The sequence below is a fragment of the Nelumbo lutea genome, chromosome 3 (assembly GCF_056320005.1).
Source record: "Nelumbo lutea isolate HS-2025 chromosome 3, American lotus-T2T, whole genome shotgun sequence".
Taxonomy (NCBI): Eukaryota; Viridiplantae; Streptophyta; class Magnoliopsida; order Proteales; family Nelumbonaceae; genus Nelumbo; species Nelumbo lutea.
The window spans coordinates 11741696-11766727 of NC_142686.1; the positions used below are offsets into that span (position 1 = coordinate 11741696).

The 25032-nt window shown below is 34.8% G+C and overlaps 1 protein-coding gene and 1 pseudogene across 13 annotated transcripts; one reads left to right on the top strand and one right to left on the bottom strand.

The window, feature by feature from the left end:
• Positions 1 to 673: 673 nt before the first annotated feature.
• Positions 674 to 7875, top strand: LOC148862950 (sulfite exporter TauE/SafE family protein 3-like). Of its 12 annotated transcripts, XR_016109622.1 has the most exons (8): positions 796 to 2190; positions 2327 to 2443; positions 2835 to 2907; positions 4178 to 4223; positions 4413 to 4589; positions 4710 to 4755; positions 4871 to 5309; positions 6030 to 6356. XR_016109622.1 is itself a non-coding variant. In XM_088976647.1 (6 exons), exons 2-6 carry the CDS (start codon positions 2877 to 2879, stop codon positions 5021 to 5023), a joined length of 255 nt encoding a protein of 84 aa, XP_088832773.1. In that variant the 5' UTR covers positions 705 to 2443; positions 2835 to 2876; the 3' UTR covers positions 5024 to 7875. The 12 variants fall into 12 exon arrangements, 6 of the variants coding, with proteins under 6 accessions (XP_088832772.1, XP_088832773.1, XP_088832777.1 ...); XR_016109623.1 differs by having other exon boundaries at positions 705 to 2443; positions 4374 to 4426; positions 4945 to 5309; XR_016109625.1 differs by lacking the exon at positions 796 to 2190 and having other exon boundaries at positions 2252 to 2443; positions 4945 to 5309.
• A 4772-nt stretch (positions 7876 to 12647) lies between these two features.
• LOC148862951 (ferredoxin-thioredoxin reductase catalytic chain, chloroplastic-like) lies at positions 12648 to 17562 on the bottom strand (annotated as a pseudogene). Its single transcript, XR_016109247.1, has 6 exons — positions 17321 to 17562; positions 16505 to 16617; positions 15334 to 15378; positions 15173 to 15276; positions 13160 to 13220; positions 12648 to 12903 (listed from the first exon to the last, which is right to left on the bottom strand). The product of XR_016109247.1 is annotated as a ferredoxin-thioredoxin reductase catalytic chain, chloroplastic-like (transcript).
• Between the last annotated feature and the right edge of the window lie 7470 nt (positions 17563 to 25032).

The following is a 25032-nucleotide window of genomic DNA, read 5'->3' on the forward strand; positions in this document are numbered from 1 at the left end:
AATTCTCATTTTCATTATTATTTGAAGTAAACAAATTATGGGAATGGATCATTCTAATTCCCATTAGGAATCAAATGGACTCAAACTTTGATGCGTCATGTAATTCGAATGATTGGTGTTTTATTGCATGCATTAGAGATCATTGCAATATGGTGCTTGATCTTAGTGAATTGTATTAGGTTGGCCTCCTAGGAAGCTCTAAACGTTGCTATCAACTCCAAGGATCTTTCCATCTTGATTGAATAGGACTCAAAGCTCGTCATCAACTGCTTGAAGAAGATTATAAACCCATTATGGAGACTGAAGAACGTCATTGAGAAATGCCTTTGTGTGAGCTCACTTCCCCGTTGGTGTCTCTTTCATGTATTCGTATTGTGAAGCAAACCAAGTGGCTCACTGGTTAACTTGTAATGCTCTTTTTTAGTGGTAGTACTGTAGCTGCTTGTCTTCTTTGGGATCATAGGTATATCTGTTTTTGTGATATGTGGGGTCATGCTACTCTCCATCCTGTAGCATCCTTCGATAAATTTCTTGAAGTATTCTTATAGTTTAAAAAATTAACTAATTCAATTATTACTATTTAAATAATGTCTTAAGTACCTTTAAATTTTTATGATAATTGTCTAAAACCTCCACTGCCCTTATTTTTTCGTCACAATCCGTTCACATCATTGATATATTTTCTAAAATTTCCTAAAATACCCAGAAAATCCCCTTCGTGCCTCGCTTTCAGCTTTCCCCTTCTTTTGCGGGATGCAGATGTAAACTCAACAGAAACAGGACCATCGTAAACTTAGGCGAGTCTGTGAAGGAGCGTCTTAATGAGAAATTTCTCCTTGCGCTAAACGGAATCCGCAATTCTTTATTGCATGGCATAACACGTATTTCTTCTCCCTCCTCTCTAAAGTAAGCCCCTCTCTTCCTTCTCATCACTCTCTCCGTCTTTCTCTCTCCCGTGTACATCTCCGTCTCAATCTCTCTCTCTCTCTCTCTTCCTCCCTCATTCTTAACTCTCCCGTGAACATCTCCTCTCACTCTCCCTTTTCTCTATTTTCCTCGATTCAGTAGCAAGTGAACAAGATAATTTCTTGTCTGTTTTTTTCTCTATTTCTCTATGTCTCTCTATCAAGACAATTAGAGCTTTATGCTTCGATGAGATAAGTTTCTGTAAATCTTAACCCTAAATGCTAACATTTTTGCCTCTCTCTCATCTCTCTCGTCTCTCTTCCATATGCATTTGTGTCTCTCTTCCTACCTCTTGTGTCTCTTTCACTTCCTCGCTCTTTGCCCCCCTCCTCCCTCTCTCTTGACTTCTTTCCCCCCTCATCCGTCTCTACTTCTCTGTTATTTATTTATTTATTTATTTTTGTTTATAGGTTTTCCTCTTTTCTGTTGTGGTTTTGTGTGCCTTGGTCTCCGTGGTGGTGGCATTGTCTATGGGGCTTCTGAGTTTGGCCTCTTTGTATGGTCGACGAAACCGTTTACATGGGAAAATCGGATTTGCTCCTCAATACGCCTCACATTGACGGAACTGTTTACTCTGTCTCCGTCTACTGGATCGTTTAATCAAGAAAGTAAATTTGAAAGAGAGGGAAATAGACAGCGAGTTGGTGGTTCCCAAGCCGAGTGAGTTCTGCTTGCATTTTGATTTCCTCGTAGACAAAGCAGCAGCAACGGAATAAAATGGAGGCAAGGTGACTCTTTGAGTTTGGATTGCAGTTCGCAGAGAGCGGACATGCTGACTCACCAACCAACACAACCCACATTCGAAAGGCATCATTTCAGACGTGTCGTGAAGCGAATGAAAGCATGGAGCTTCTCTACATTTTCCCCTGCCTCCCCTTCTCCTCCATGTTTTTTCTCAAATCAACTCCAATATCCGTCACGTCCCACTTCTGTCTCTGTCTCTCTGTTAACATACCAGACCACCTGTAAACCAACGGATTCCAATTTCATCTTCTCTCTCTGATTCTCTGTAGGCATGGGGTTTCTTTACACTTGGTTGGGGGTTAGCATGGGAGACCCGCATGGGCTTTTTTTTCATGTCTTTCTTGTTAGTAGACTATTTTATTGTTTTTTCTAGGTGAGTTTTGGTGCAGGTGTCAAGTGCCACAACCACCTTTGCTATGACATTCTCTTCATCTATGTCTATTGTAGAATATTACCTTCTGAAGCGTTTCTCTCGATATGGTAAGTAAAACCACTATAGTCTCTATTATTATTCTTGATTCTGTTCTGCCCCTTTTTGAAGGTCGAGAACAGTTATTGACCCCAAAAATAAAGAGAGAAAAATATGTATTTGGGTGTACATATGCATTTGTGGCAGCCGTTGCTGCCTTTATAGGGCAACATGTAGTGAGGAGGCTTATCATTGTATTAGGGGGGGCATCCCTCATCATCTTCATCCTCTCCATCACAATCTTTGTCACTGCAATCTCACTAGGTGAGTATCATTTGCGAAAAAGTGGTTTTAAGTATTAACATCTTCATTTGTATGCAATAAGGTTGTCTTTGGATTGTGGGGCAGAAGTGGAAAAGCAGCTTAGATGCTGCAATTCAGTGGAAAATGAGAATTGACTACTCCCTTCCCAAGTTATTATTACCATCCATTATAATGATAGATAAAAACATGACTAATAGTAATAATCTGTTATTCTCTATGATTTAGAGCTGAGTGGTGAAGGAGATTTTTCAACTCCTTTTCAACCACATATTTCTGCTTTTGCTCTAATGCAAACAAGCTTAACTGAAAGACCAAACGAACTATTCTTCTACATTCACCCTAAAAAAATTGAGCTTCTTTAGTACTGAAGGCTCTTTATTTTATTTAACAGGTGGAGTCGGTATATCAAATATGATTTATAAGATCGAGAAGAATGAGTTCATGGGTTTTGAGAACCTCTGCAAGTATGATGCTTAGTCCAATTTTTTTTCTTCACCTCTCTTTCTTGTTCTAAGTTATGCTCATCAGGCACAAGTTGAGCCTCATTCTTTTGTATCAATTTTTCAATTGCTAGGATGAAAACAACTATATATATATATATATATATATATATATATATATATATATATATATATATATATATATATATATATATATGATGATTCCATAGTTAGTATATTTAAGCTCAAATAGCCTTGTTCATTATTTAATTTAATCTTGCATTACTAGTTGGAATTCTGGAACTCCCATATATAAACTGTTTCTGGGTTCTGAGCCTTCTGGCACATGATCATTAATAGTAAAATTTTCATTGACTCTAGACATAAGATATATAATTGGATGAAGGGATCAGCCTACATGACGGATTGATTGATCAGACTTGGGGTACCATAAGCTGTCTTCTCTTATAAAAGAAGCAACTAAATACACAATTTCAATCTCAGAGATGCACATGCACTTAAACTATACAAAATCAGCTTCTACTTGAGCACTAAATATGACCAAAGAAATGGCAACCATCCTTATATGGATTCTCAAAGTGGATCATGGCTTTCACATACCTATATGATAGTTCAAAGGGGGTGTCAATTGGACTGGATTTGGTCCAATTCAATCCGATGAATACTTTGGACATTTTGGACCAGTCCAAAAGATCAAAGGTTTACCGAGCTGAGCATGAAAATCCTAGAGGCAAAGAAGGCTATGGTCTTAGCTGGTTGGACTTGAAGTGAGAATGGATGAAGCAGTTTGTGATGGGAGAACTTTTATCTTTCCTTTTCTGAGAACCAAATAAGAACAATTTGGTTATTTTGATCATTTTACCAAGACTATTAATTTTACACAATTGTTTCTTTTTGGAATAGGTTTGATATTGCAAAAATCTTAGCAAACTTGTAATTCATATTATGGCTTTGTTTAGACCTTTAAAAATGTGAATAAAATGTGGGAAAATACAAGGTTGTTAATTTTAATAAATTCTTAGTTACTAAAGAACACTAATTAAAAATTTGAAACATTTGAAATTTGATATTTACATAGTTGGATCAATTATCAATCCCATTTAAGATAATCAACCACTTATCAACTTTAACTTGTTCTTGCAGCTTTCTTCAAGTACAATTGTCATCTCCTTCGATTCCTTCAAGGGTCCATGTTGACTCTTCTATTGAATAAATTATTTTCTTTCTTTTTCCATCAGAGATATCATCTAAGATTTTTTTTTTTCTTTTGCAGGTTACCATCAAACCCCAATCTCCCCGTGTCTAACCTGTGACACATGGTATCTTCTTCCTTTTATTTGATCCATTTTGTAGGAATTTTAAGATCTCAACTCTTCATTGTATTTCTTTTTTGTTTGTTCTGGTTTTTTCGAACATGCATAATCTGTTTTTCAGGTATTTTATGATCTATCTTTGCCAAATGGTTTCAGTTTTCTGCTTGGGTTTCTAATCCAGCCCCTGCGAAGCAGGTGCCCCTCCGCAGGTATATACTTATTATGGAACGGGTGGTTTCTCCTTGCGCTAAATGGAATCTACTCGTGCGAGTAGATTAGCGCTCTCACGTGCAGATATTTTATACGTGTAAAAAACATCTGTTTGTTCAACCAAGGGTTTGATTCACGAGCACACAATGCAGCTTTCTTCAAGTACAATTGTCATCTCCCTCAATTCCTTCAAGGGTCCATGTTGACTCTTCTATTGAATAAATTATTTTCTTTCTTTTTCCATCAGAGATATCATCTAAGAGTTTTTTTATTCTTTTGCAGGTTACCATCAAACCCCAATCTTCCCGTGTCTAACCTGTGACACATGGTATCTTCTTCCTTTTATTTGATCCATTTTGTAGGAATTTTAAGATCTCAACTCTTCATTGTATTTCTTTTTTGTTTGTTCTGGTTTTTTCGAACATGCATAATCTGTTTTTCAGGTATTTTATGATCTATCTTTACCAAATGGTTTCAGTTCTCTGCTTGGGTTTCTAATCAAGCCCCTGCGAAGCAGGTGCCCATCCACTGGTATATACTTATTATGGAACGGGTGGTTTTTCCTTGCGCTAAATGGAATCTACTCGTGCGAGTAGATTAGCGCTCTCACATGCAGATATTTTGTACGTGTAAAAAACATCTGTTTGTTCAACCAAAGGTTTGATTCACGAGCATACAGACCTTCGAGTCAGGAGAGCTTCGAGGTAAGAATGGGAGAATGGCGAGCGCCGAGTAAGAAATCCAACGGCGAGCTTTGAGGAAGAAATTGAGGAAGACCATCTTGTTTCAGCTGTGCCTCCCGTAGAAAACCCTACTTCTCTTTGATTCGCTGTTACTGCAACCCCTGTAAGGTTTCTGGAGACGGATCTGTTCCCTTCCAAGGTATGTGGGTTTAGCTTTTTCTTTCATTGCATTCGTTTTGATTTTTCCCCGTTCTTCAAAATCTAGGGTTTTTCAACCTCAATGTTCTATTGTATTTGTTCTCATTGTTTTCTCTTTCTCGGTTCTCGTTGTAACTAATTTGCTCATCTTCTGTTCTCAGAAGATGATTGAGAGAAATAGGAAGTAATTGATTGAGAGAAAAAGTGTGGAAAAAAAGAGATAAAATAGGAATGAATATAAAATATTTTCTTATATAACAGATTTTTTTCTTTGCATCTTGTCTGAAATTTTGAAATTCCTATAGTTTCTTTTTCTTAAAAAAATCGTTTTGAAGGAGGCCAAAATCTATATCCAAACCAAAATTAGCTACTTTGGTTGCACATCATGATTACAAATAGATCCATCAGAGTTAAGGCTCAATACCCATAGGCTTTTTCTTAAGGTGTCCAATTTTGATTCTTATGAATAATCTTGAAAAGGTCTCTTCAGTTTGAGATGATGCCCCCATTATTTGGACTTCCGTTTTGGCTTTCATTTTAGCTCAAATTCAGCTCTTTATATAGCTTGGAGAGTCATCCTTTTGGCTTTCATTTTAGTCATTCTGTTTGTAAGGCATTATGAGACTATAAGTAGAAGTACTGTTCTCCCTCAGCCACCTGAAATGATCAAAACACATTAGAAGGATGTTTCATTCCTTCACTGTCTGAAAATTTGTTTCAGGTGTCCAATGCCTAATACAGCTTCAACAACTTAGGTACAGATTCAAAACAAGAAATACAACCTTCCTGCCTAATCAACCGGAAAGTCTAATCATCCTACAAAATTTCCAAATGTCTGCATCCATGAATGCAAGGTTCTGGAGGTGGAAAGGTCTGTAAATACAAGAATGCAAACAGTTACTTGATTCACCAGCTTCTCATTAGACACATAGCTTTTATCTTCTGATGCAACATTTGTATCTGTTGACAATTTAATTGTAAGAGCACTATCAGCACATTCAGATGTGAAGTTCAAAGCACCTGAAATCTTGTCATGAATCTTTCTCTCCACTACATATGTTTCACCATGTCCAACTTTATGATCTGAACTCAAATAAAAAGTTTGCTTATCCAAGGATAAAGGACCCTGCCTACTTCCTGAGTCATTTTGTTCACTGGTATGCCTCCATGTGAAGATGAGAGGAAAGCATTTTGCTTCATCTCTTTCCACAATTTCAATGAGTCATTTTCCTCCAAAGGCTCAGTTGAGCTCCTACACTCCGAAACCTCTCTGGATTTAACATGACCATAAATTTCATAAGGAAAAAATGATTTTTGATCAACTGAGCTGAAGACACCTGTTGCATTGAGATCCAATCCGGTGCCTCTTGAAGCTGTAAAATTACCACCATGATCTTTGTGATGCTTTGCAAGCAAAGATGGCTTGCTAACATCATCATTCTCATTTTCATGAGAATGATTAGGTTGACTAATTCCTGAATCATGAACATTTTTTGGGTCTTTCTTTCTATCATTTACTTCCTTTCCTCTTTTTAAATGGCTTGCTGATCTGCTTTGAATGTGACCATTTTCAAGCTTTTCACATCTGACTAGGGCCTCAATTATAGAATGGACCTGTTTACTATTCCTCACATAGTTAATGATCCCAGGGTTCAATTCATTGAGTAAACCCACTAGGGGTTGCAATCTTTGTGAATCTATTGACCTGTTTACTATTCCTCACATATATATGATGTTTATATGTAAGTACTGAGCTTTAGGTTGAATCATATCTGAAGGAGTCCCACAAGATGTATGGGAAACTCCTAAAATAATAATCTTGCTTTCCTATAATAAAAAAGGTAAGAGGAAAATTAGATGTTTATTTTGCTTTTAACATAGATCCTCTTGTGGCAAAGCTCTATGTATGTTAACACAGGAATGAGTTCCCAATCCACTCACAAATATCCATCGTTTAGTAATCTAAGTTGTGAGGGCACATACTAGTATTATAAAAATAAATACATAATCTGAGTATGCAAATACAAATAGGTTGTTAACTTATAGATTACATTCTTTCTACAATAATTAAGCTTTTTAGACGTGGATCCTATGAGCCACTTACAGATTATGTTACTATAGTTCTGATAGTAATTGAGTTTCAAAGTGACAAGGTTATATTTGCTTCACAATACCAATGCATGGCAAGAAGCAACATTGAAGCTGAATGGTGATTAGTTATAGGAGCCATGGACTTGTTATGAAATAGATGAACCAGCCGCAATTGGAATGCCATTGGGCTGAGAGGATACTTAAGATTGTGAAGAACATGATTTCTGTTTTATTTTTCTTGCCAAGTAAAGATGAATAACATTATTTCTGTTTTTGATGTATATAAAATCTTACTTGTCAGTAGGATAGACAATGATATAGCTCACCATATTTTTGCCTTTTTTTGCTTGTAATTATAAGATGGATCTATGTTTCGACATCCCTGAGTAGGGAATTCTTGTAAATACATTGTCATCTTTACTAAAAAGGTTGATGTTAAAAAAAAAAAAGATTTGTTCCTTTAGATCTTGGGACTCTATTGGCGTTGATGTAGACTGCAAAGATATTAATGAGCCTAGAATCAGCTTGTGGAACAGATGCTGGTTTCGACATTTGCATTTATCGAATACCACATGATTATTCTTCTTTTTGTTTGATGGAATCCTATGCTCGTGTTTCAGTTTATATTTCTCTTAGGCTTTTTGTTTGTTGAGTTTCTATTTTTTTTTTTTCATTTAATTAGATAGCCTATTTAAGTAAATGTTTAAAATTTGTGGAAGGTGTATTTGGTTGGATTCCAAGCGAAAGCAAACCATTCAAATGGCTACAAATAATTAATAAAGAGCTCGGAAAAATAAAGCTACTTCTGGGCGTTTGGTATTCGGGTTAATCAAGGTGTCCAATTGTTAACTGGTTAATCCATCAATATATGCAACTTAAATTTGTGATTAATCAAGGCTGGTTCTAAAGACAAAATTGTTCAAGTATGGTTATCAATTTTGTGAGAATGGAGGAACCTACAATGAAAAAGAAAGAGAGAATAATTTAAATCCTTTATTTTCCGTTTCCTTCTTTTTTTGGTGGTGGTGGGTTGGAGTCATGGAGGGTTGGGATAATTGTGCACTAGGGCTGCATCTATATGCAATACAACTAATTTACATTATCACTTGTTTTATTTTACTATTATTTTTGCACAATGTAATTCACATTCCTTATGATCAGCCCCCGCCCGCTAGTATTGGAGATAATTATAGTTGGAGGAGGCAAACCAATGGCAAGAGGCAGATAGGTCAAGAATTTATCATTACACCAAGTACTGACCTATCTTTGTTTGCATTGACGATGAAATAAAATAAAGCCCGAAACAAAAGTGAGGTAAAATGCAAACCAAAAGTAATCCAGAAATGTATTCTTTCCATTTGCACTCTCATGCATTTATATTAGTATAAATGAGATTGCACTACAAATAAACAGAGCCTTAAGGTTGAAGTCTGTATATTTCAGTTTATCGAAGGCCTTCGATGTGGTGTCTTATGGGAATCCACATCCTCTATACCCTTGGTATAGAAAAATTTCTGTACCAGACCAATAACAATCTACTACATGCTTCCCATTTTAAAACTAAAGTGTTTTTTTTTTTTTTAAATGGTGACAGTTTGCTATTGATCTGATAAGAAAATTGGTATTTTCACTTTGTCTACGCCATCCAACAAAAACAACTTCTCAACTTTATTGCAAGAGTTTTGTGATCACAATTATAACAAGGCTTTTGTCTTTGCATTCTTGCACCTCAATTTTAATTTGTCTGAAATGTTAGACAAGTGGCTGACCACTTTGTTGCTTCTGTTACAAGTTGAAAAATAATGTAGCAGATGGAACTTCAGCAAATATGAACATTTAGACCGCTGGCCTGAGATCCCAACAGAAGAGTTAATAATGACTAATTTGGTCAAGTGTTCAAGTGTTTCGTTGGGTTGGTTAATAGTTCATATTTGAGATTCGTGATTAGCAACAAATGTGGACAGGACAAGGCTATCAAATGCTGCTTGTGGATCACCACTCATCAAGCTCAGTGGGCTCATCTGATTCCTTGAAATGAAAATCTATCAGCTGGTTATTGTACCACTTCAATATTCTCTCCACTGGAACTAATGCAGAGATGGTGTAAATGGAGTAAATCAATAAATTATGATGAGGAAATTCTAAGGGTCTATTTGGTTCATAGTTAAAATTGGAATAGGGGGGGGGGGGGGATGAATTTCGATTCCACTCAACCAAACAGTTGGAATCGAAACGACTATTCCATTTCTAATTCCAGACCTTTGTTCCCACGATCCAAATGGACCCTAAGTGTACATAGCGTGGATTCGAATTGTTGCATCTTGCAACAAATATTACAATGCATTTTGATGGGCACAACACTTAAAATGCCAACTAAGGTTATGTTTAAGTGGTGTTTTTTTTTTGGATTTTGAGAGGGGGGAAAGTTGGTCAATGGGATTTTGGTTCTTATTGACCAAGTATCCTATGTTTTTTTTTTTTTTCAAATTTATGTAGGGACCAGGGAAAGTTTATTTTAAGTGATACCCATCTCCTAGGTGAATAAATAACTTTTTCACGTAGGGGGAAGTTGTCAATACTTGAATAGGACAAAATGCCCCTTTTAGTAATGGATTTTTTATGGTTAAAATGATCATTACCTTATTTACATGAGAAATAAAAGAACATGGGTAAATGCACTTACCTGGGTAAGTGTTTCTTAGGAAAAACTTGATCAAGTAAATGCATTTACCCAGGTAAGTAACTTACTGAAAAGCGAATGGAGTCTTAGTGTTATCATCACTTCTACTTACAACGTTTTAGGTTGGTCAAACCAAATTTTATGAGAATACTACTTCAAATGCTATGAGTTATCAATACAACATTTGGTACATTGATTTTTTTTTTTATGAAACACCAAATATGATGTTTCTACTATAAATGCCAACATCCAATCTAATGCATATATATTTTTTGGTGGAAGCAGTTATCTAATATCACAATTTCTCAAAAATTTGTATTTATAAGCTCCAAAGTTCCTAAGAGAAACAACAATGATACCAAACACAACCTAAAGCGTTCCCCTTCATTATCTAGGCATCCAAATAATAAATTTTCACAATCAATGAAAAGATTATTAACCTTGTGCATAAAGTTTTCCATGAATTTCCACGTATATCAAGACTCCCTTGAATCTTCTCTTGCATTTCTACTAAGATTTCTTCCGTCAACTAGGTGAGGTGAATAGGGCTTGCCTGCTTCCGCAAACAACTTTCCTCTCTTTAAACAGGTGGGTTCATTTGGCTGGTAGACTCCACTGAAAACGGTAGACACAACACATCAGAATAGCAGATAACTTTCACTTTCACTTATTCAGATGAGCGTGATGGGAAGGTCTTTGGCCTCTTGCTTATACAATCAGGATGGTATCACAATTTTCTACTTTTGGTATTTCAAAGAAATCTAAATTTAGTATGTATTTGGTTTTTGAGCGTTTATCTTGGGGTGTTTATTGTTTTAAACGTTTATTTGAAAAAAATTACTTTAAACATTTATTGATAGTTGATTATAACTTTAAACATTTCTTGCTTTCTAAGTAAAAATGCAAGGATTTGACGTTTTCCTAAATGTCTCGTGCACATAAGTCTAAGCATTTATGTTTTTTAGTAGTTATTTAATAAACATTAAAATTAAATAATGGTTTCGTACACAATAAAATCCAACACTCATATAGCAGCATTTTTTCGATAAACACTCACAGAACCAAATATAGCTTTAATTATTTATTGGAAAATTCTTACAAATAAAATTCATCACAGAGAATTTGTATGTATTCCATTAGTGACTAGACAACCCATGGGTTTTTATTACAACTAGGGATTTAATAAACTAAACGTATACCCAAGATGGACACTCTCTCTACTTTTCATTAAAAATCATACATTCTAATAATACCTTAGAATGGAAATTATTTTGTATGAGCTACGGTTTAAAGCAACCATGACTTCGTGTTAATTAATAACTCAACCAACATCCCAGCAACTATGATATTCTCTTGTGGATATTCGTTTCTTAAACTTATTCTTTCATGCCCGAGGGCTTAAAAATCAAACTAAAGCCCCGTCACGTAAATGATAGGTCCGAAATAAAATAAGTACCTCTTTACTTTAGTCGCATCCTACCCAATCAAATTCAAAGAACATGATTACCTAACATGGAATATCTACTTAATGGTTTCCACATGGAAACAGAGGAGGTGGGCGAGGGGTGTAAGTTGGACAAGGCTGGGTTGAGCATTTGCTTTAAATTTGATGGGCTAGCCCAAGGGCGAGGAACCGAACCGATTATTAATGGGCTCCACATTGGTAGGTGATAGCCCTAGAATCGTTTCATTTATTAATCGGGTCAGACCCGATTATACGTGACCACACTTGAGAGTTGAGAGCTATAATTACCTATGTTAATGATAATTTAAAATTTTAATTTTGATAATATAAAATTACAACAAAACTAAATTGCCTTTATATATTATTAATTATTTAATTGATAATCAATCCTGACCCAATTATTGATCAGAACAAAACCACAGAACCAAAACTAACCTTAATCAGTTCTGTCAGACCTGATTCATTGACAGCCCTATAAATTATTCTAAGTTCTAATCACCATCGTCTGCACTTTTCGCCATTTGTCCTTGGTCTAGGCAGAAGATAGAGATCTCTTAGGAGCGTATAACATGCATGTTTTTGTTTTCATTTGTTTTTGAAATCACCATATTAATAAAAAAAAAAAAACAAAAACATGTATTTGAACTCTATTTTTGTTTTAAAAGAAAAAACAAAGTTGATTTTATTCGAAAAAGCAATACATGTTTTTAAAACCAATAAGATATTGTTTTTAAAAACAAACAAAATTTTTAGTATAAAAATTATAATGATCTATGGAATATGATGTTGAATAATCAAATGAAAACATGTAGAAACCGTTCAAGAGAATGTTTTCGGTTTCGGCTTAGTTGTGAGATTCCAGAAATCGTTCAGGAAGGGTGGAGGAGGACAACCTCATAATAATGATTGGGATTCACATAGGCCCTATTACGGAGGAAACACTGTCAAACGAAGTGTCCAAATGGTGATCCATTGGTGTCTTTGACTGCAAAATTTATTTAGTTCGCCAAAAAGCCTGGTGAGGGGTGAGAAGGGTCAATCTGAGCCTGAGTTAGGGCGTTTCTGTCAAACCATGAAACTGGTCCAAAGTGCACAAAACCAAATAAATCAATCTTTTTTAATTTCGACTTATCATAAAACCCTTTACTCAATTTAATTCTGATCAGGCCAGACCTGACTACTAAAAGCACACCCCATGAGGAAAGAAAGGGTAAGATGAAAAAAGGGGTACATGAAACTGGTTACCAATCAGGATATAAACATACATACAAGTGAGCATATGCTCAATCTCAAGCTTATCTAATAAACCAACGGTTACACATTTGCTGTTGTTTCCCAGATTTCTTCCGAGGAAATGGTCTGCAAAGCAAGAAACCGTGTGAAAAGCAAGAACTTTGTGCAATCAACAACTTATCAATGGTAGTTTTCTGATTTATGCACTAGTCAAAGGAAAATGAGAGATATCCAACCTTTGGCAGATACCAGGGAAAGAAAACCTTAGGCAGATATTTCAACAAGAACCTATATTTCAAACTACAGAAATAAAAAAGAGCGCATAACAGTCACTGTCATTCTAGCGCATATGATGTTGGTTGGTGTAACCAAGAGGATTTACCTGTTCTTTTCCAGCAAAGTCATTATCAGGTGTTAGGAATAGCATGCAATGACACTCCTTCCTGTCAAAAAGAAATTCAGGTGAGATATGCAGACTGGATAAAATGATTATAGTGCTACAACTGAGGCAAAAAAAAGAAAATTTTTCATTGAGCCAAGGAACTCAAAATTCATAGAGACAACTGTACCTGACTTTTCAAATATAGATTTTGAAACCCATTACCTTTTGAAACGAATGATTCACTCAAAGACAAATTTCAATTATTCCATTCTACAAGGACCTCTTTTTCACCATTAATTTGACATTCAAATCTAATCCAAATATTCCTTTAGATTAAATTGTGCTGATAACATGGAAAGACATGAAGAGTGCAAGTACCGCAAAAGAAGTGAGATATACATAACCTACGGTGCCTTGAAAGTAAAAAATTAGTAATATATCTAATAAGGCGTCTTGGAAAGTTAAACTAATAATGTGGGAATGTATAGGATAACAAACTTGTAATATATATAATAATGAGATAAAATCAACCCAAGTTTTTTTCCTTCTGGTCAAAAGCTATTTCAATGTCTCCAATGCAACCAAAGAATCTTTAGGTATCCAAAAATACCCATACACAAAACATCCCCAACATCTGCCTACAACAACAGCAAGACCCACGCATAAAACAGTTATCCACAAGCTCTTGGCCTCTTGCCATGTTGAAGTGCTTAAAAGTTAAAACTCCGGAGAATACTCTCCTTTTACTTAAGTGACTCTTAGGCTACATTTGGTTTGAAAGAAAAGGTAGGGATTTTCCTACTGGCCATTATCATTTAACAACTTTGCTGATTACCACAATGTTGTTATCCACATATACAGAGCTAAGCCATTCTCCTTATAAGCATGTTCCTTATAAGTATGCTTTGAGTGCAACAATATTATAAATTTATAAGCATGCTAGAACTTGAACCAACTGATTTCCTGCCTTTCTGGAAAAAGAAAAATGTTCACTTCACTTTTATGCTTAAGGTCAGTTATTATAGAATGATCAGAATTCCAAGTCCAAGTGCTAAAAAATGCAGACACCCCTTTAGAAAATAAGCACTTGGAGCTTTCTTCGAGATGTAAATGACCTTTCCAAGTTTCATGTGGTACTTTTTTCTAATTAATTACAACAGTAGGTTTTGGCATGTAAAGTCTAATAGGTTTTTTAACAGGTAACAACAAAAGGATTATGTTGTGAGAGGATATGCTGAAGCTGAACATATACATAAATGTAGGAGGAACCTTGGGATTAATCAAGAAACAAGATCAAAATGGAAAAGGAAAGATCGAATTACCACATGAAGCATAAGCATAAATGATAAATCAAAGTTAACCATGATTAAACTAAATGCTGACCTCAAATTTATATTAAGAACACTGCTCTGCTTGTAAGTTACAATGTTACATTATGAGAAAGGCTTGCCAATTTATTTTGTCAAGAATTCAAGGTTGATAATATAGAATGACTTGTACTGGAAAACTTTCAGCAAGTCTAAAATTAATATTTAAAAACCAATTCAGAAGTCAAACCAAAAAGGAGCTGCCTGCTGACACCATACATGTGTAGTAATATATAGCAATTAGGTAAAAAGCGTATGTGCATCTGCATTATCATTATTCAATAATTATATAGATGCATCTCATCTCATTCTGATTCTAACTACTTTCCCTCTCCCACTTTGCATTCCTTCTTCCTTCCCTCAAAATGATAATGGCAAATCATCCTAGATATTTTCTTCCCTGGTCAAACAGTCCAAGCATCTTGGCTGGCCAAGGTTTTAGAATGTTCACAAAAATCTAATACTGTTTTTAGTCCTAAATGCAAATGAGTCTAAAGTAAGTTTGTATATATGTCTTTGAAAAGGATGATTACATCAAGAAGGGTTGGATGGTAAAGAACTTTCTGCTCTTCCATTATCTCATATTCTCAAGTAAGTTTATGGTCTACAAAGAAAAAATCCAGGATGTAGGAGAAGGTATATCTACCTTTCCCTCATTGGAACACATGGACAATTCCAAAACCCTTGCCCTACCTCCGCAGCCTTGTCATCATAATGCCTGCAACACAAATAGTTGATTGAACATAGAAGCTATTTTCAATAGACAGGGAAAAGTTCTGCTCAAGCATGGTCAGCTAGAATGTTTACCTAACAAAGTGGGGCACCTAGTGAATCTTTATGATCTGCCAATCCCTGTGAAAGTTCCAAAATAAATTGCTTTAATAAATAAAAGTACTCAATTAATCAGTTACACCTTTAATGAATACAGGGCAAAAAACAATACTGAATATGAATTTCCAAATACAGTTTGTGGGTTTTGAATAATACATAGAATCACTTTCAGAATGGAATCCATTTGACCTTACTCCTTGTTGAGACTGATAACAACAATCTAACTCGTTAAATAGTAAAAGTTGCAACTAATTCCTTTTCCATTATTCAGCTGACTAGGCCGTGTATAAAATCAACTAGAACTATAACTAATCACTAATCAGATTGTTCAAGAATATCCCCAGTGGGACAGTTTTTACAATATGTGCCATATGCAATACACAAGCTAATTTTGTCAAATAGAAAGATCAAATACCACCCAAGTACAAATTGATTAAAAAAGAATAAAAGAGCTCCCAAGTAATTAATATCATGGTCGCTAGAGAAAACTTTGAATCATCAAATGCACTTAATTTACTGAAAAAATAACAGTTCTGCACCAAAAATCAGTGCAAAGTTATCTCAAACAATGAAAAAAAGAGTTTAGATTTAGAGAGAAGCTCTTAGATTTAGAGAGAAGCTCACAGTATCACTAGCAAATTTCAATAATCTAAAGCCCTTTTTCCTTTTTGAATTCTTGTATTCATGACCAATCAATTCCATCCCAAAGTTCTGGAAACAACTGTGAATTATGCTCTACCTCTTTTCACACTAGTTGATAAGGCTTAACTGCTAAACTTTCTTTTGCCAGTAAACTTAGAGGGTGTTTGACAACATGGTTGGTTTTGTTTTGGAAAACAAAAACAACTGCCACATCAGCAAAATTGTATTGTTTTTGCTGATATTGCAGCTGGTTTTCTTTCAAAAACAAAAACAATCATGTTATCGAACACCCCCTTATTTTCTAGTGATAACTGATAACTGGAATAGAAGATCAAAAGCAATCAGAGTATAAAAATGTAGCTAATAGGGCAGGTACATCATTCTTCTAAAAATAAGCATGAACAAAGAGTTAAAGAAACCTTATTCATTTGAAGCATTGCTGACATATTAAAAGAATTTGATCTCATCACTCTGAAATGTACCACTAGTAGGCACTTCCACAAACCTTGATAACAACAGAAGTGACTCCTTTATCAACACAGAAATACGTTCCTGATTTGCGAGCACACTGCTCTGAGAACTTCCTCATTATTTCTACAGATTTCTCAGAGGGCTCCACTGCAAAAATAAACAAAACATCACGTTGCAACATACATATTTACACAATAACTAAGAATTGATTTCAGATTAAAAAAAAGGAAAAGGTTGCAATGTGACAAAAAGCTTAGACAGTCTTCCATGTGTCAAAACCATATAAGATCATAACATATGGTTTGATTTACAGAAATTTTACCCACTAGGCTAATTTCACATGACCTATTCTTCCCCCTGAGCTTAAGGTGTAGAGCAAGTTACAGAAATAAACGACATTTCCTTTTCCAGTTTCAAGGACCATCATATATAGAAGTTTCCAAAGTTATCTTCATTGAAGGTCCTTTCGATTAATCTTTGGGAAAGATATCAATTTCTTCTCCTTCTTTGTTTAGATAACCCAACAAGGCCATAACCTTTTGCTGAAAAGAGCCTTTGTGTTTCTTCCAAAACATCCATTGTAAATCCTATATCTTCCACCTTAATACTACACTGCGTTCAAAACAAGGAACTATTGCATTTTCTTCCAAACCCGCGTCAATTAATGTGTTTTAGAAAAAAACAGGTGAACTATTGCTTTTTTCCTCTAACAACACGTTTTCCTGCTCGGTTCGATTGAGAAAAATTGGCGCGGGTGAAGCAATGAGTGGTTCGAACCAATAAAAGAAAAAAAATCAGAGTAAGATGAAAAAGATAAGTAAAGCAGAGAAATCCTCGATCGGTTCTTTACCTTTCGCTCGGATTACATGGCGGAAACGATATCTTGGTTTTGTGAAGCTCGGCGTGCCAGGGCTGTAAAGGGACGCTTGAAGATTCATGGCGACTTCAACCACGACTACCCACTCTGTCTCGTTTCTCTGTGACTCCGCTCTCCGGCTCTCCGGGCCTGAAATTAAGAGGGAAAACCAAGAAGATTATTAAGGCCACGCGCGCCACTCGTTTTCTGGGCTAGCAACTCGCCCAACGCCCACCGACTTACCCAATGCCGAGCCGTCCGTATATGCTGCACACTGATTTTGTGTAGAGACTGCTGTATATTCAACCAGAACCAGACAACTGGACAACAAGTTGTGTGCAACAAATCCAAATTTATTGAGAAAATCCCTCTTAAATTCTAAAAGGTGATCTCACCTCTAAATAATTTTGCATCAAATTAAGAGTTTATTTAGGCAATATTGTCTTTCAACAATTTTGTTATCAAGTATAAAACAATTTTGTTATCAACAATTAGTAATATTCTATAGCATATATTTAATAATAATATATATATTTATTTTATAATCGATAGATATTATTGATATATTGATTATGTAAGTTATGCATAAAATACTATTTAGGCTGAAATTCCAATAGGAAGCACTACATGTGTTATTTGAAAAAGAAAAGTATATGATTTCCAAGAAGATCAGAATCAAGAGAGGACCAACCTTTGTTCAAAAAATGACTTGCAAAAAAATTGAAGGAATGCCATTTTCCTATAACTATTTTTCAGTTTTTTGGATACATTTACTTGTTATAGCATTTCGCATTTAATATACAGTTTAAATGCAAAAAATAAGGATCAGATATAAGTAGATGCAAATTTGACTTATTTGTATCAAATTCGAATTGGAGTTGGATCTTATGCAATGGATTTATGTTGAATTTGAATCAAATTTGTATATTGAATAGTATAAATAAACCAAATTAAAAATAATCAAAATATTATATATAGTATTAATACAATGAACCAAAAATGACTTCAATATTATATTTTATGAACAAAATTAACTGAAAATCACTTTGTATGAAATTTGAACTTAAGAAATTTAGCTTGTTTTTTATGGATAAGGTTTTATGTTGACCAATGCAAATTTTATGAGAATAGATATATATTTTTTCACCACAAATACTTTGAGAGTTATCAATACAACATTGGCAGTTTCTTTAGGAATGTTACGTTTAGCATTTCTAGTCTAAATGCTAACACCTACCAATGTCTATATGTATATAGTGGAAGTGGTTATCTGATGTGATGTGATAAGATAATTTCTCAAAAATATGTATTAATTAATACAAAACATAAGTAGACGTGACAATAATATCAAATACTACCGAAAAAAAAACATCATTCAAATAGACTTTTCTAATAGATAGAATATAAAATTTAAATATATTAGATTGGATCGAATCAAATTAAATTATAATGAATTGGGTCAAAGTAGATCTATATTTGATCCAGTTGTAAATGGATTGGATATCATCCTTAGTTAGATCGAATTTGAACTCCAACAATTGAATTAGCTGCAGAGCCCAGCCAATGCGGGGTCAAATGTTCTTGAGGACGGCAAAAGGAGAATGATTTGTGTAACCGTGTCTCATCTGTGGCTAATCAATTGACTCATCTATTCATAATGACATTAGCTACTATGAAGTGTGAAATCAACATCAGCAGATCCGAGTATATTTCCCAAGCTGGTAGAGAATTCCTCATCAAATCTGTGTGTATTGAGAACATCTCCCCATACCATTAATGACACTGGAGATACTACTACAACTATAATAACGTTCTCCGGTTAGGGATGTGGGAACAATTTATAGATAGCAGATCCGAGTCCAATTTAGATGGGGTCATTGGTATTCACTATTGAGCGACCTACATTGTTTTAATCTTGCTTTGTTGGCCAAACTTGCTTCGAGGCTGACCACTAATGAAGATGGCCTGTGGATTAGGGTTGTCAAAGGTATATTAAAAACATGAATTTTCTTAGAGATCTCCCTTCTGGAGGGCCATGTGGGCCATCGAAATTATGAGTCCTATACCAGATCCCACTCATCCTCAATTGATCAATGAGTTAATTGACCATGCACGATAGCAGGTATTGGTAAGCAAGGTAGAAGACAATGAATAGTGTATTCTTTTGAATGGTAGTTTTGACATTTTCAATAGATAATTGACGACCAGTTAACGACAATGACCAACTTGACACTTTTTAAAAATTTAGGTACTATAGTAACATTTGAAAGTTTGGGTACTAATTTGACACTACCCCCAAAGTTCAGGGTACTAAAGTGGAAATTTCCCTTTCTATTGTTTAGCTTTTACTTAACAAAGCCTATGCATCACATGGGTCCCACTAATATATATTAAAACAAGGAAGTCTAGAAAATTTTTCATTTTTCTGAATTTTTATATTTTTTTAATCCATGTCACTTTTGAAACTACCAATTACAAACTCTACTTTCTCCAAAAAAATCTTTCTAAAACCTCTTTCTCTCTCCCCACACTTTCCAATAACCTAAATAACCTAATATCATAAAATTTCCCCTAAACAAATTCCTCCACAATCCCCAACTTTCTCCTAAGTTATTTCTAATTTGGTAGAAAGTTTCTCTCCTAAATTATCTCTAATTTTTATTTATCTTCTCCCCCACTTTTATCTACATCTATCTAATTAAAGTTTGAATTAAAAAATTTAAGAATTATTTAAATATTCTAACAACATTATATAATAACTTTAAAATATTTATTAAAAAGACAAAAAATAATTATAGTCGATTTAATAATATTCATATTAATTGTACTATAATTTTATGGATTATTAAATTCAATAACTAATTAGTATTTTAAAATTTAAATAATGATATTATTTCAATAAATAAATAATATTTTAAATAATTAATTTCATTTATAACAATTAATAATTCTAGAAAATAAATTTCAAAAAGTTAGTTTTTATTAATAATAATTTTAAAAAGTTAATCTTTATTTATTATATATTTATCTATACTAAAATTAATATTTATTGTATTTCAGTAATTATTTATTGTTTTTTGTGATAAATATATTTTCAATAATCTTGTATAAATATTATTTTTTGTTATTTAATAGAACATTTTCAATAATTATTGGAGTTTAAACTACTGCTATTTAGATTTTTAAATTTAATTTATTGTGTATTTTTGCTAGAATTTTTTTAATAATTATTGGAGATTAAACTATTGTTCATGGGTTGGTTCGGCTCAGTTGTAGATTGTTTGGCCAGTCAAATTGACTTGGTCAGGTTAGAGGGTTGGTCACATAGGTTATATTGGTTTGGGTTAATTTTCGGTTTGGTTAGTCGGTTAGAAAATTTAAACTCCAAAAAATTAATTTTGAAAATTAAGTTTAAATTAAAAAAATATGATGGCATTATTTAAAAAATAAATTGAAAAATTAAATTTATGATATAAACTATTTTAGCCTAAGAAATATTGGAATTTTCCCACTTTCCCGTATTAAAAATATATTTAAAATATAAAATATTAATGTATATCTATGCTTGAGTCATTCGATTTTAGTCAATTTACAAATGGTCAAAGTGAAATTGATCCAACCTAATCGGGTTGGGAGATTGTTGAACCAAAGCCGATTTGGAAATACTAGAAATCGGGTTGGTAAGTTTCATTAGTTTGATTCAACGGGACGGGTGGGGTCAAGGAGCCTCTCCCCATCTCTGTCCCCACGAAAATCCCCATCTACGTCATCCCCATCCCTACTAAAGGGGACAAAGTTATCCCCATCCTCGTCTCTATGGGGATCCTCACTCCCTGTGTTTCTTTATAATGTCAACCATTATGTTTTTGTTTTTTTTTTATTTAAAAAATAAAATAAAATATTAAAATTTACAATCCTATTAGAACAGATTCAAGTATATTCAACCATATTTTAAAAAATATTAGCATATAGATGTATGTGTATATATATATATATAAACGTATGTATGCATACATATATATTAGCGGGAATCCCATGGGCGAGGATCGGGGTCCACGTGGGGCAAGGAGTGCTCTCCCTGTCCCCACATCGTCCCTACCAACGTGGATGAAAATTTCCCCATCTCCATCTCCGCATCCTTCGGGGCAGATCCCATGAGGATTGGGGAAATAGGGAAAATTGGCATTCCAAAGTTTGATAAACAACCCTATCTAAAATTACTTATTGTTATTTTTGTATTGTAAAAAAATTATTAAAAGTAGTATATAAAAATATATGATTATTAATTATTATATAAAACAATTGTATAGTACTCTTACATGTTTCTATTATTTATTTTTAAGTTGACAAATCCCGTGTGCACACGGGTCCTCGCTAGTTATAATATATACCAATGTTTTTAAAACCGAATCGAATAGGGAACTATTATGGGGTTTGGTTCCTCGGTCAAAGGGTTTGACTGTTCGAACCAAATGGATGGCCTGTTTAAAAAAAATAAAATAATAATAATAATAATAAGTGAAAAATGGCCAAAAACTATTATCTGGATTGATGATTCAACCGCCCAGATCAGCGATTCACTAACCAAATCAATTATTTTTTGCCAAAAAACAATTTTGGGCTAAAACGGAACCGGTTAAAGGACCAATTCTTGGTTTTTTTGGAGTCCAATTTTGAAAACATTGATATGTACTATGAAATTACATCCACTTGGAATGGTACCAAGCATAGGATTGAATTAATCCTTTTTTCAAATTCAAGGCAATCAAATGAACCTCCAAGTTGGCAAATATAATTACGAATACTCGATAGTGTTGGATTTCAATCTCATAAGAGATTAAATCCAATGGGTTTGATTGGTCAATTACATGAGAAATTGCACCTGTACACTTGTTTGAAAAAAAAATCAGTTTTTCTCTTACAAAAACCCAGTTTTGAACTTGTCCCACATTGGAAAATTATAATTTTTGTTTTCAATATTTCAATAGGAGCTGATTTGCACTCCTTAGAATTAGTAGAGGAGAGTATGGGGATTCGATACCACGCAACGTGCGTGCACATGTGTGCGCGCGTGTGTGTGGCGCGTGTGCGTGGCTTGCTATGAGCGGCTCTGGTTTTGGTATGTTGATGACCGTTGATTACCATTGATGAGATCAACAGTCACGATTCGACCAGGTGTGATCAAGAGGCACAATTCAAAGTTAACAGTCACCAACTGTTAAGAAATTTTTAAACAATCAGAATGGTTGAATTTGTGACTGTTCAAGGTGCCTTCTCTAAACCAGCACCTACCTTTTCCTCATACCTCTTCACAAGTTATTTAAGAAGCATGAATTAGACTCCAAAAACACAATTTCGAAATTCACTATCTCTCTCTCTCTCTCAGTCCAGTCTGCTATAGTCTCATAGAAGGTTTCTTTGGAGATTCTTCAACTTTGCTGGTTGCAGATTCTCGCCCAAGGCTCTGTTGTATCCTGGGAATGAAGGTGCCTGTAACGTTCTAAAGACAGTGTCTTCAGACGCACCTCAGAGCTTCTCCTCCAAAGTTACAATGACCCCATCTTCCCCAACAATTTTAGAACGTTATTCTGCAATGAAGGCGGAAGCAAGCATGATTTCGATCAAAATGATGAACCAGGATCTTGTTCGACTAGACCAGTTCGATGGAGCAAATTTCAATCGATGGCAAGACAAGATGATCTTCTTTCTAACCACACTGAAGCTATATTATCTGTTGGACCCGAATCTGCAATCACTTTCTGAACCCACTGACAAAGACTCTGAGAAACTAAAGAAGGAAAGAGCAAAACGGGAAGAGGACTCACATACTGAATGCCTTATCAGACCGGCTCTACAACTTCTACAAGGAACTTGCATATCTAAAAGAAATCTGGAAGGCCCTGGAATTCAAATACAAGGTGCAAGAAGTAGGTACAAATAAGTATCTTATTGCAGAATACTTTGATTTCACCATGAACGACCATAAACTTATACTAGAGCAAGTTCATGAACTACAGGTGATAGTCAATAAAATTCGATCCCTTAACATCATCCTTCCTGAATCTTTCCAAGTGGAAGCAATCATTGCCAAACTTCCACCATCTTGGAAGGATTACAGGAAGAAGCTTCTGCACAAGGCTGAAGAACTTACCTTGGAGCAAATTCAGCAACACCTTCGTATTGAAGAAGAGTCTCGAATTAGAGACAGTAGGGATAAGACCCTGACCGGTATGCTGAACTCTAAGGTAGATTTTGTGGAAAACGGATTGAAGAAGACTAACCCTACATTACAAGTAAAGAAGAAGGATGAGAATTTCAAAAAGAGCAACAATAAGAAATGATCCTGCTATGTTTGTGGAAAGAAGGGGCATTATGCCCGAGTCTGCCGATATCGGAAAGGCAGAACCAAGTCTACAAACATGGTAGAAGACAATCTCGTGGCTATGATTACTGAAGTCAACATGGCAGAATCGTCTTCTAGATGGTGGTTTGATTCAGGCGCCACAGTCCATGTTTGTAAGGACAAGTCCTTATTCAAGACATATGAAGAAGTGACTGATGGTTAGGAGGTACAGATAGGAAACCAAACATGTGCCAAAGTTGCTGGAAGAGGCAGCGTAGAGTTGAACTTCACCTCCGGAAAGACATTGACTCTCCTGAATGTTCTTCATGTTTCTGACATTAGAAAGAACTTGATCTCAGTAAATATTGTTTGTAACAGGGGATTCAAAGTTGTCTTTGAATCTGATAAACTAATCATATCCAAGAATGGGATGTTTGTTGGAAAGGGATATGGTTGTAATGAGATGTTCAAATTAAGTATTAATAAAGGAAAAGTTTCTGCTTATATTGTTGATTCTTTCTCTTTATGGCATGATATGGTTGTAATGGGATGTTCAAATTAAATATTAATTAAGTAGTTTGGATTGAGAGAGAAATATGTAATTGATCAATCAATGTGGGGGATTGTTGGATTTTAATCTCATAAGAGATTAAATCCAATGGGTTTGATTGGTCAATTACATGAGAAATTGCACCTGTACATTTGTTTGAAAAAATCAGTTTTTCTCTTATAAAAACCCAGTTTTGAACTTGTCCCACATTGGAAAATTATAAGTTTTGTTTTCAATATTTCAATAGGAGCTGATTTACATTCCTTAGAATTAGTAGATGAGAGTATGGGGATTTGATACCGCGCAACGCGCGTGCACGCGTGTGTGTGGTGCAATGAGGCTCTTTAGAAGTGCACTTTGCTCGCACTTCGCGTGACTTGCGATGAGCGGCTTTGGTTTTGGTACGTTGATGACCGTTGATCACCATTGATGAGATCAACGGTCACGATTCGATCGGTGTGATCAAGAGTCACAATTCAAAGTTAACAGTCACCAACTGTTAACAACTTTTTAAACAGTCACAATGGTTGAAATTGTGACTGTTCAAAGTGCCTTCTCTAAAGCAATGCCTACCTTTTTCTCATACCTCTTCACAAGTTATTTAAGGAGCATGAAATAGACTCAAAAAACACAATTTCAAAATTCACTATCTCTCTCTCTCTCTCTTAGTCCGGTTTGCTACAGTCTCACAGAAAGTTTCTTTAGAGATTCTTCAACTTTGCTGGTTGCAGATTCTCGCCCAAGGCTCTGTTGTATTCTGAGAATGAATTTGCCTGTAACCCAAACAACAAACTCAATAAAACTGAGGGGGAG